Raw genomic sequence first — 13,638 nt, forward strand, 5'->3', positions numbered from 1 at the left:
GCAATATTTAGCCACATGATACAGCTACATCTCTGCTTTACATGGAACACAGCACATTCTGTCCATAACAAGATAAATAAATCAAATCTGCACGTCACCCTTTGGTTGTTTATTATTTTGAACCGTGGCAGTAGATCTCCCCTTCATCTGCTAACAGTGTCTACAGGCAAAGCAGCAACAGTTTTGAAATGAATGAAACTGACTGGTGCAACATGAGATAAAAAAAAAATCCTCCTAGCTACAAGTGGATGGACCAGTGGTCCACAGTAAGAGCTACCATTTTTTTAAATCTCTAACTACACAGAATTAATTACTATAAATATTAAAAGTTAGTTAAGGATTATCACAGTCTGAAAATGTTTATAGTTACATTTCTGCTTAGACTTTCTGTAATGAGAAAAGAAACCAACTGTGTGGTTTTCAGTCTTTAATATCGTACTCCAAAACGAGCTGTTATCACTTTCCAGACGGCTTAGTCCATCCAATAAGTGAACAATACCTGGCAGGAAGCAAGAGGAGCATCTAATAGCTTTTGCTGCTGATTAATATTTTTTGTTTCAGCTGTTTATATTTGATATACGAGTAAAATGTTTATTTCTGATTCCTAAATCAAACAATTGCTTACCATAAACCAAGTTAGGATTGGCTCTCTTTAGCTCCTGAACAATGTCCACCACCATCTCCAAGAAAGATGTGTCTCTGGTATACCCTGAATACACCAAACACACATTCATACACAAACAACTTATTTGCAAAGGTTTTTCAAAGTGCTTTATGTCAAGCTAAGTAAGAAATCCAGAGAAATGGGTTCAGGGAATAATAAAATAGGGGAAAATACTTTCAATTATATAAAGAAATACAATAATTATTGCAAAAGTAGCATCAAATTTAAAAATAAAGTGGTGAAAATGAACATGAAGAAAAAATGAAAGTAAAAATATGTTTAATTAAAGAGTAGTCAAGTATAAAACTGAATTAAAAAGAGTAAAACTAAAACAGAGAAAAGAGCTTTTCAGCTAATTTGTAAAAAGAAAGTACAAAGAAATACACACAAATTCCCAAGTTAAACAGAGAAAGACATCACTGTTGTTACCACTGACAGATAATTAAGACTCGTCAGTCGTCATACTTTGTATATTTGATTTTAAGTTTGCTTTTACCATTAAACTGTCAGTAAAGTCGCTCCAGTTTACTGAATGCTCAGCATATAATCTGGAACAGTGAGTACAATAAATAAACAATGCAACTCAACGGTAAAAAAGAGACATCCACCTGTTAAAACGTAGTCATAGTGATGTACATTGTTCAGTTTGATTCCTTCATAAAGGACATGAAGCTCGTCTGCTGTCAACACCTGGCCTTTCCAATGAGAATAACCTGCAGAAAGGAGAGGAGGAGTTATTGTATTAAGTTGCCGACTCATCTTTTTATTTACTCCACAAATAAGGTAATTCAACAAAGCGTGCAGCAAAACAAGTTGGCTGTTATTGGTCATCTGTGTATAAAATCTGAGCCAAAGAGAAGCAGTCACAGACTGAGGATGAGTGGATTAAGTGATATCTCGTTCCTCAACCAGGAGCTGATGAAGGTCAACCAGTGTAGTTGTGTTGGTCATCCCAGCATTTACAATACACACATGCTGATCTCAACATTCTTCATTTGGGTCGAGGTCTAGACTCACAGCAGGTCATTCTATTTTCCCAAATTCTGGAAATACTCTGCGATGTCTCTGTGGGGGAGAATGTTGTCATCCTGACCTGGAGGATGGAGTTTGGTCCCATATTCTGCAGATATGGGCTCCCCACCTGCTAAAGAGTCTCATTCCAATATGTCTGTCTGCCAATCAGCTGCCAGTCATACATCTGGGACTGACAAACACCTGGCAGCAGTTCAAACTTTATCTATAATCTTAAAAGTTATACCTTGTTGTAAAGGTGACTAATCAGGCTTTCCAACAATATATTATGCAACACTAATTGTTGTTATTTATGAATGAAAAACAACTGACCATACACAAATTCCCTTGCTTTTTGTGCCACGTTTATATCACCCCCCCCCCCTCCAAAAAAAAACCAAATCTCTAGAGTCATTAATGAAATGTAGACAGCAGTCATTACCGCTACATTAAATGCACAGATGGACAATTAAGTTTTGCAAAGTTTTCTTATTTCATCAATCAAACTTAGGTTTGGTGATTACGTAGCTATCAGGATGACAATGCAGTTTGTTACAGAACATTAAAACTTTTCTTCAGGAAAGACACGATCATCTCAGCAACAGTCCAGATATTAATCCAATAGAGAATTTACAGTGGAAGTAGAAAAAAAGGTGTACAACAAGACTTAATCCTGCAACATTTATCTGTCATCCTGACTGATGAAAAATATTGTTTTTCATTTATTATTAGTTTTTAGGTTTAAGGGTTAGGTATTCAGTGTTGATGGATGAGGTCAGTAACAGGCTAGGGATTTTTTTTAAATTTAATTTAACCTTTATTTAACCAGGAAGTCCCATTGAGATTAAAAACATCTTTTGCAAGGGAGTCCTGGCCAAGAGGCAGCAATCAGTTACAACCAAAGTAACAATTACAACAATTAACAGTTAAAATGAACAATTAAAATTACTTACAAATTATTGAGACAATTCAGACTCCCAACAGTCAATAAAAAGTAGACGTGTGTGCGCATGTGTGTGTATAAATACATACAAACAGCAGAAATACAAATATGTTTTTTTATTAATGTGACATGAGCTTCCTGTAAGTTTGGCCCAGCGCATGTTTGTCTGCATGTGACATGTCTGCTGCAGGCCGATGATGTCGCAGCTTCAGGTGAGTCACAGCCACATCACGTGGTTTGGGGGGGGGGACTGGTTGCTAAGCAACAAGCAGAGAGAAAGCCAAAGGGGCTAAGAAAGAGAGATGAGCATTCAGAGCAGCGCTGTGTGTAAGTGAGGCCTACAGATAAGAGCTCCTTCTGTCGTCATCATACACTGCTGTCGCAATCCCAACGCCTGCTGCTGTTTAATGCTGCATCGTGTCACCCTCTCTCTCCCCGCGTCTTCCTCACCGTCATCCGCTGTCTGTTTTTGATTCATTTCTGTTTCTGTTTTCCCCTTCCTTCCTTTCACAGTCTTCATCCCTCTCTCCAGCCGCTCTCTTCCTCTCATATGCAAACGTCTACTTCAATATGTCACACCAAATTACATCCTCTCCACGAAGAAATTGCAAATCATGGTTTCCAATACACAAGATGTGATTAAGTTTGCACTTGAGTCTCTGGCATTTTTATGTTAAGGTCACCCAACTGAATTCACAGCAAAGATGAGTAATCTTTTTCTCCCCTCACACATTACCACATTATCTATCTCTTCTACTTTGCAACAACAAGCTCATAACTGATTAGTAGTTATTTTTATGCATTTCCTGGCTTAGTTAAAATGTTTAATTGGTTTCTAAGGTTATAATTTGAATTGTTCTAAATAGAAGAGTGCACTCAGACAAAAAACATGTGTTTCAGTGGGACTGCTGATACAGACACTACCCAATCCTGTTTGACCAGGAACTACAAAGGTATTACAAAATAAATAAATAAATACATCTTAAAACAAATTCCTCACTCCCAACCAAACCGCTGGATGAATTAGCTTTAAATGCAAAAGACGTTATAAAGAAATGCTACACCATCTGATAGAAGACATAAAACAAATAAATTAGAGATAATTGAAGCTGAAAAGCATCAACAGCAGTTAAAAAAAACTCAAGTATCTTCTGTCCTAGGTTGAGAAAGTCTTTTTAAAGGATGTCAAGTAGTAAGTGAATATAACTCTGAATATGATATTGGGGCCAAATCAAAGCCTCATTGCTTTCAGGGTGAAAATCTCTTTGTCGGCTTTACTGCATGTCAGTGTGCTATGCAAACAGAGAAAAGCTTAAATTAGATATTTAAAAATGTATAATTCTGACTGCTTGTAGTGAATTTAGAAGACAGTTGTAGAGTTAATTTATAACGCTATACAACAAAAAGCAATCAGACTTCTGCTGCATTTGAGATGTGAAAGCATTCGTTTCAGATGCTACGAGCAGCAATCTGTCATTTGAGTTACATATACTGTTTTCTTAACAGATAACCAAGATTTCAGTTCTAAACACCAATAAATTCTGTTAATTACTTATTTGTGGGTTATTCAAGGTGAAGTTTTTTGTGGGTAAATGAATATGCAAGAAGGGAAATCACTGTTAACAATATAAGCAACTTTCCTAAAGTGGTGATGGAAAATCGGTACAGTTGTAAAACAGTTTAAATACACAGCATTATTCTGTTGTTGGGCGGCTACATTACCACAGCTCACCCACACAGCAACACTTCTCTTTCCCAACACCTATAATTATCTTTACCCTGAGTCTGCAACATTACAAAAGGTTACTTCTGACATGTTAAAGCTCAACATTATGCACCCTGATAAGAAATGAAAAACAAAACTGGCATCTAAGCTGGTTGATTTCAAATCTACTTGCAAGCATAGAAATCCAACTCTGAGACCAATGAGATGTAAAACAACTCACTGACCTTTTCCTGATCATGAGGAAGTTAAAATTAAGGTTATAATTGCTTATAGTTCATGCTGAATCATATAGAAAGGTGTTCTTGTATATTCTATTTAAATTTCTTTTTGGTGTCATTTTGGTTTTGTGGCATTTTTGCCTCAGCAGAATTCTTAAGACAAGATTAGATGTTAACTGGCCCATCATGAACACACAGAACAGCTTACCAGTTTTAAGAAAATGTACTTAACTTTGTCAGAACGTGCTGATCAGATAAGGATTTCTCAGTCTGAATACTGCTTGTATCCACTGACGACGCAGCTGAACAAACTATTTGTTTTCACAGCGCTCAGCTGGTTCATTTTTTTTAGTTCAGATTTTATTACAAACATCAGCTGGGGTCACCCATCATTTCAAGACAGGGGAAAAGACAGTTCAGATTATTTATTCATGAGAATAGCAATTAGATCAAAATATTAGATAGAAGTGACTCAGAGGGATGATACAGACAACCCCACTGAGCCATTCAGTGACAAGCAATAACACCTGACTAAGTTTCCAAGAAATAAAATCACTGCTGTTAAAAATCGCTTCTGAAAGGTTTGACATTTTATCTGCAGCTGCATTTGGAGTGGATTTAAATTCAAAACATTATCTAAGTATATGAATATTATTTTTATATCATTTGGCCCCTTAATATAGGTTTAAGTTGCTATAAGGTTAAAATTATTTTATTCTATTTCATGTTTACAATGATAAATAAATAAACCATTGGCTATAACATGGAGCCACATTATTTTCTCTTTTACAAGCTCATGTATGTTTTGATACATTTTCTCAGTTAGGAACTTGCATGTTGTCTTCGTTGTCCCACTGTTCTGGGGCTTTGTGAGGGTAAGAGAAACTAGGGAGATCCCCAAAGGACAACATTCTTTCACTGGCTTTTTCTCTGGTTGCATTCACTTTAACATAGGAACACTGAAGTGATGTTACAGCCAGCAGACAGTTGGTAGAGGAGTAGAGGAGTCAGAAACATGCTGTATTACTGGCTGCATTGACTCAATAGGCCTCAGGCTTCACTCCATTAATCTGTTTTAAAGTTTTTGGAGTCTATTCCAGTATTTACAGGGTTTATCTGAAATGGGGTGCAGTAGTCGGGTATCCATTCAAAATTAAAGGGAATCTAAAGCAACTTTAAAAAGTTGCAAAAAGACCTGTGAATCAGACATGTTTCCAATAACTGGTTTGAAGTGGTTAAATTAAGATGCATAGTGTCACCAGTCAGTGACAGCACATGCTAGGTTGCTAGTAATAGTAGTTTAGTAGAAGAAGTAGTAGTTGTCCTAACATGTAACAAACTTGGAGAGAGAAAAACAGCTGCGGATGGAGGAAAATCAAGAGAAGTCTTTGTTAATGTATTTAATCTCTAGAAATATCACGAAAATTACGTCATATCTGAGAAGGCATCAGTCTGTTGTGTGAGTTTATTGTTTGGCAGCTCAGACTGGAAACAGGTGGAGTCAAATCTTTTTCAACTTTACCAGGTCAGACACGATTAAAAAAGTTAACATTTCCTTTACTGTACATCAAGTCTTTGAAACATAGAAAACCACTTTCAATGAGCACTTTTCTTTTTCATCGCTGATGTTACCATTGACATCTTGTAATTGTGAATATGTTAACATCAAAGTTTGATAAGCCGGCAATGTATAGAATGGCTAGTCTATATCAGTGTTTGGTAGTAACGTGTTACTAGCGTGTTGGGCTTGTTTTTCTCTGCAGTTGCGAGTTGAGAGTTACTCTCCTCGCTTTATGAGGCCATCCTGATTCTCTCACAGCTCCATAAAGCAATAACCTCTGGATGCGGAACGGGAAATGTGAACACATGTGTGCCTGTCTGACTTAAATAAATCAGCGTTGAAAAATTACTTATAAGGTTACTTATAAGTTACTTATGGTTATAAGGATATTAATGGGAGATTTTTTAATTGAATGTTCTTTTACAAAAGTATCTAAAATGTTACTTTTAACAGTAGCCTTACTTGAAAAAAGTAATCAACAAAGTAACTGAGTTACTTTTTGAACGAAGTAACAAGTAATTGTAACTAGTTACTTTTTTCATTAACTAGCACAACACTGTTCTATACACTGCCAGGCATTGCTAGTCAAAGAATGAAATATGCTTTGAACGCGCAGGATTTTGTGTTGTTATAGTTTTAGTTTAGATGTTCTTGATGAAAAGGAAGTATTTTGTAAAGTGTGGTATGCAGAGATGCCTCACTGATGGACTTTGGAGAATGACATCATCTTCAAGAAGTGCACTGGCACCAAAATAGCTCAAAGGAAGTTTCTGCAGCAGCTGGAAGAGGAGTTTATGGGAGAGAAGCAGCCAGAAAGGCAGGTGGAACAAGGTGGACCAGCAGGTGGAGAATAATTCAAAGGTGCAGCAGGCTCCTAAAAGGAGGCAGTAACAGGTGGAGAAGTTGTAATAAAAATAAAACATCCAACATATGCAACAGATGCCAGTTGAACCAGGAGCAGAGATGTGATCCATGTTGGCTGAGACCTGTGAATAGTTGTATAAGCCTCATTACAACTGAGTAAATAATACCTCATAGTAAATAGTATAAACAGTTGTGATAATATAAACATTCTTGCATTACTCTTGTAAATGACTTTTGTTTGTGTTCTCAGTTCTCAACCCTGTTGATTGATGTTTGTTATAAATATTTAGGCTATATGCAAATTGCTGATTAGATTTAGTATTTTTCTAAGTTAAATGAATGTGCATTTATGTTGTTTCCTATTTTATTTTTCTAGAATTACTAAGATGAATCAACAAAAAATACTTCTGTAAATTAAAAGCTTGTTTTTAAGATGGCTGTGTTATTTCATTTTGTAAAATATTATTCTGCTAATTAAATGTAGTACTGCCATAGCTGTTTAGTTACAAAGGGAATTATCCATCAGTAATTCAGGGTTGGAAAATTGGCCTTTCTGCGTGGAGTTTGCATGTTCTCCCTGCGTATGTGATGGTTCTCTCCGGGTGCTTTGGCTTCCTCCCACAGTCCAAATACATGCATTTCAGGTAAACCGGTCACTCTAAATTCTCCCTAGGAGTGAGTGTGAATCAATTGTAAATAATATTGTCTATAAAAATTACATGACTTGTTTTTAGGCATTCGGCATTAGCTGTATCAGTTACTGAAATGACTACCAGCAAGACATCATCAAATTACCTTTTTTTTAAAGAAAATCCCAAACAAGTTCATTAGTAATAATCAACAACATGAGCAGAAGCTTCTGTGAAAGAGAAGATCTAAAGAATATTTCACAATTTCTTTTGCATTTCCATAATTGTTTCCTTATTTCTAAAATTCATACGTCAATAAAAAAAAATATTCATATTAATGAATGTCAATATTGAAACTTTTTCAGTAACCAGGAAGGTAATTTGATCAGCATTCATTGCCACTGGCTGAGTGGCAGTGATGGTAAACCAAGATTTAAGTGTAAAACCAGTGAGTATCAAGTTCAGAGTGAGACTGAAAATGTCCAAAACACCGAATGAGTTTATCACCCTGCAGCTACGTCTCTGGGAGCTGCTCAGTTTTCAGTTGATCTCCTCAAAAAGACTTGATTCACTCATCTGTTGACTCGTCGCCCTCAGCGGGGCTGCTGCCTCAACAGCAACCATCTCTGTTAACACTCGCTAAAGCCTCATCACGACATGAGAGGCACTGACTGACTCATACACACCCACACCAACTGAAACATAAACACACACTCACAAAGACATAAATGCTGTGGCAATGAGTCTTACTGTACCTGTGTGGTTGGAAAACTGCACCGAGTTGATTGAGTCCACCTCAAAGCCTAAAACCTGGACACAGAAGACACAGAGTGGAGTGTCAATAAGAGATCAGGAAAAACTAAGTGGCACCAATATTTGATAAATTCGCAAATGAGGGCAGTGGAAGCAAACACAAGCAATAAATCATTGTTAGTATTATTTGGAAATTATGTTAGTGTCCATTTAATGAACAGAAATCCAAAATTCCTTCTCATTTTGGCCCTATTTTTCATCTCTTGTGAGGAATATTTGTTTTCAGCCACTATTCCATGTGGTGCTCACCACCTAGCTGCTCGTACTGTACAATTTGTTAAAGATTTTTATAACTTAATAATACAGATTTCTGCTGCATCCAAAACAGGATGACTGTTAGCCAACTCAATAAAGCTACAGGATGGAAAACCAAAATATTGCCTATAGAAATACCACACTGAGCAGACTATTTGCAGTGGGCATAAATTACACTTTAAACACCAAACTTTATATTGGTTCAGTGAATGATGACTCATTGTTTGCCAATATCACAAATTCTGCTACAATACAATTTCAATTTGATTCAGGAGCCAGTGATCAGTATGAGATGATATCACGGGCTGATTTAACACAATTACTGCTTTTCATATTAAATAACAAAAAGTAACTAAAATATCAAAATTTACTTTTATTCTCGAGCTTAAAATAAAAAACATCTGTTTTTTAAACAAAAGTAGACTGTCCCACTACAGAACTTAGACAAATTTTTACTCTTTAGCACCCCCTAATGAAGAATAATTCAGCACATCTACATCCTGTCTCTGCTCTGAGCTCTCTCCAGCCAGTAAAAGTCAGGCTGATGATAACTCGTGTCTTATCTCTTGCTCTGTCACTTTTTCTCTTTCTCGTTGTCCCTTCTAGGCCGCTATGAAATCTGTTTTTTACAGATTTAGTTTTAATTTTTCCCAATGCCCATGCATTTTGAGTGTACAGCAGTCCAAATGCATTCAAGTCTCATCCAGTGCTTTTCTTGTTCATTTGGTTAGGGCACTCGGGTGTGAGCAAATTCAACGATATCCACATTTTACAGTTGAAGCCACTGTCATTGTCACATTTTGGAATTCCATCTATGTTTACCACATTGTGGAAATCACAGGACCCTACTCTCTCTTCGCTTCCTCTTTATAGTAGTTTTTTCTGCGTTTCTTTGCTGAATCCATGGCGGTGTGATGTGGTGCCATAAAACAAAACACAGCTGTCACATGATGCTCCAGGCTGGCTGCTCAGGCAGGGTGCTGCAGAGCAACAACTCCATGAATGTAAAATATGGTAAATGGTCTGTATGTATATAGTGCTTTTAACCAAAGCGCTTTACAATATACATCACATTGACACACACATTTACACACTGATGGCAGAAGCTGCCATGCAAGGCGCTCAACCATGACCCATCAGGAGCAATTTGGGGTTCGGTGTCTTGCTCAGGGACACCTCGACATGAGCTTGATAGGCCAAGGATCAAACCGGCAACCTTCAGGCTCCAAGATGACCACTCTACCCACTGAGCCACACCGCCCCTGCTTATGAATCTCAGTGTCACATCAAAATAAGTCAAAAGCTCAGAGTTTTAGGGTTAACTTATGTAGTGTTGCTTTAAAATACTGCTATATATATCATTTTGTAGACATTAAGCAAACCAAATACTTGTAGAACTTAGTATAAAAAACACCGACTGCCATCAGTGATCTGTAGTGGAGGTGAAAACATCATCCTCTCGGTTTAACTTTGGCATTAATGTGCCAACCTCTCTCCCTCCGTCTGTCTTAACAGATTTTGAAATAAATCGCCAGAGCAGCAAACACGTGGCTCATCCACATGTGCAGACAATCGTTATCTGAATGACTAAATTTAATTGGACTAAAGCAGGCAGAGTGAAGGGTTCTTTGTTCTTTTCAATTGACTGTGACTTTGAGATTTAAGAATCTGCTTTCACAAAGAAGTTCCCCCCTATTACTCAGAAGAAAAGAGCAGATGTTAGCACTGACCTTGGAGAAATTTGTCAATGCTCGAGAGTATGGTGTGTCATGTGCTTTCTGGAAGGTGAACCAGTATGTTTGTATCACCAGATTCAAAAAATGTGCCTGAGATGCAGAATGAGGAGTATTGTAGTAATACACTCCTGCAGGACGTACCGATGATGATCTAATTTTTAGTCTTTGGGACTTTAATATCAGTGGGAATTCCCTAATTTGCATAGAGGTCAGAATCTTAAGCCAGTTTCACACATGCACTGCAGCCCTGACATTTTCTGCAGGAGGGGCTGCATGTAAGAAAGTAAATGTCCCCATCATTTGATTTGTCCCTTTACTCAGCCAACTTCTGTCCAGTAACTGCAGGAAATGACTGAATACAGCATGTACATGAATGTCCAACTCTATTTCTGCTGATGGATCTAAATTATTTCTATTAACTTTTGCTGACACTGAAACAGTCATCATTATGGAATGTTAGAAAGCCTGATCCATCATTTATTTGTGCTGATATATGAAAAACATTTAAACTGTTCATTAGCAATACAAATGGTAAATCCTTCTTAAATAATTTAATGTATAAGCAAATACTATGCAAACACTAATCTCCAAAAATGACCACAAAATTCAAACTGCTGAACATAACAACCTTTGTTAAGGTAAGACTTAAAACAGCAACGATTAACTAAATTTAAAGAGCTTTTACTCAGTGTGCCTTTTTAACTGGACAAAACAGCTTTATCTGAAGCCCCAATTGAGTTATTGCTTCCTATAAATATATCGATACATCCATTCGATGATCAACAAAACAATAGCCTCAATTCAAATTAAAACTATTGACCAAACATTGATAAAGTAATAATTTGTAAAACACACTTTAGAAAAAACAAATAACAAACCTGTTTACATTGCTTTGTTTGTTGTTTATTTATGATTTTATATTGATTGAGATGATTGTGTTAAATCAGAATGGGACTAAATGTCATATTGATGACTCCTGAATTAAATTTCAATCATATTGCAATAGAATTTCTGATATTGGTAAACATAATAATTATCTACGAAATCAGCATTAATATTGTTTTGTAATCAAACTTTATATTCATATTCATATAAAAATAACAGGGCAGGCAGTACTAATGCTTAAACAGATTCAGGATGTAGTATATTGGTATATTATTTTGTAGTATATTATTTTATTAAGACATGAAATTAAATCCAAATTTTGATCACTGATGCACAGTAGCTTACTCCATCCTTGGTGGCTAATAGCAGTGGTTCTCAACTTTTTGAGCCACAATCCTCCAGGTGACATACGTTAGTGTTCGCGACCCCCACCCACACACAACGACATAGTCATCAATTGTGTGATGTATGAGATGGGTCGTCTTGCAGCCATCCTGCAATGTAAGGCTGGAAAACTCAGAGTCTTTATAAATCAGGAGGATAAAAAGGCTTTTGGTGGTTTACTGCTGTGACAAAGCACCTTCATGCCCAAAATCAGCTTCTTTCGCTGTGATGTCAGTTTCAGATTTTTAACATGGCATTTGTACTATTTGTTGTTTATGTGTTAAAAGAAACAAAGATGCTATTTTCAAATATTCATCTCTTCATTAATGGTTTCATTTTGATTTTGACAGCCCTGGTTTAAAAAAAAAATATTTTATAAAATGTACGCTATTTATTTATTTACAGTTTTCTGGCGACCCCCTGAAATTATCTTCTGATGCCCATGGGGGGCCCAACCCCCAGTTTGAGAACCACTTGCCTGTAGATCAGTCAATGTCTCAAGAAACAGAGCATGTTTTCCCTACCAGAACTAGTTAGAAAGCTTCAGTGCAACACCTGGCCATCAATACTTAATTTACATAAAAAATCATTGAAATGTACGACCCATAGTGTTTTAGATCATGAACTTTGGAACTGGGAAGTAATTACATACAAGAATCAGCTGGAAAGATCTGTTTTCTTTCAACTTTCAATTCAACAATTAACGTTTTATTCACACTCGCGTTTGCAGCCTGTTTAGTTATTTGAAACGATCTTATTCGTTTTTGATTAAATTACAATAAATGAAATTAAAAATACTTTATCCATGCCCAGAGGAAAATAGTAATGGTTTATTAGGCATCCAAAAAAAAAAAAAAGATTAACTGACAGTCAAAGTCTTGTTGGGGTGAATGATAGCTGCTGGCAGGAACTATCTCCTCTGTCTTTCTTTCTTGTGCAATACTTGAAGAAACCTCTGAACACACTCAGCTGTTTCTTCACTTCATGTGAAGAACATTATGTTCAGCAGCTTGTGCAGCACTTTTGTCTGGACATTCAGCTCCAGCATCTCCAGAGATGTCCCCAGGACATAACCTTCTTGATCAGTCTGTCCAGTTCCTTTAAATCTGCTATAAATAAATGCTACAAAGCAGATAATACTTTCCACAACAGACTTATAGAAACATCTTGTGAAGACATTGGATGATCTTAAGCCTTGTCTCTTGTCTTACTGAACCTTAATGTACTTATACTACTGCACCATCTCAACCTCTTCTCCCAGGATGTAAACAGTGCTTTGCTTACTTCTACAATCCACAATCATCTATGTTGTTTTGTTGTTGCTCTGGTGTTTCAGAGTCTTGAATTAACTGTTGTAGGAAAATGATAGAAGAAAAAAAATGACTGCTTATAACAACATATTCCTTTGAATGAGCAGGAATCAAATTGGCTGTTGATGTATGTTGAGGTATTTACTGATGTACATGGGTCGAGAATGTTAATGTCTTGCTTTAGTCAGAAGCCTCAAATCACTGATGGAGACACTGCTTACTGGAAGGATTCCACTCCGGCATCGTCAGAGTGTGAAGCAAACAACACAAACAGAAAACACCGCCATCTGGAGTCAAACATTTCCCATTTCTGGCAGATTCCCAAATGAGGAAACTCCTCTCACAACTGACGAATGAAGCAGTTCTTTAATTAGCATGTCTCACACAGACTAATCACATCTGAGTCAACGCACTGCCTTTAAAGCTTTGTGACCAAGCAGGCTGCATCTTTCAGCTCTGACTTCAATGTTGTGTGTTTCTAATTAACTGAATCACATTATCAGAACATGGCACCACCAAATATAGTCTAAATTATTATATGTGAGGCTGCAGCCATGAACAGGACTCTTGTACAGGCCATATGCTAATAGCTGCAACGTTTTAGTATAAAAATGTTTGCTAATTACTGCTAAAACTAAA

The 13,638-nt window shown here is 36.7% G+C and overlaps 1 protein-coding gene across 1 annotated transcript in view; it reads right to left on the minus strand.

The window, feature by feature from the left end:
• LOC121656150 (pyridoxal kinase-like) overlaps positions 1 to 13,638 on the minus strand; it is a 29,063-nt gene that overhangs the window by 7,381 nt on the left and 8,044 nt on the right. The window contains exons 2-4 of the mRNA XM_042011211.1: positions 8,372 to 8,426; positions 1,273 to 1,377; positions 626 to 709 (exon numbers count right to left, since the gene is read on the minus strand). Of these exons, the coding sequence (XP_041867145.1) occupies positions 626 to 709; positions 1,273 to 1,377; positions 8,372 to 8,426 (244 nt within the window). The remainder of the gene's footprint in view (positions 1 to 625; positions 710 to 1,272; positions 1,378 to 8,371; positions 8,427 to 13,638) is intronic.

This window comes from Melanotaenia boesemani, chromosome 16 (genome assembly GCF_017639745.1).
Source record: "Melanotaenia boesemani isolate fMelBoe1 chromosome 16, fMelBoe1.pri, whole genome shotgun sequence".
In the NCBI taxonomy this organism is placed as follows: Eukaryota; Metazoa; Chordata; class Actinopteri; order Atheriniformes; family Melanotaeniidae; genus Melanotaenia; species Melanotaenia boesemani.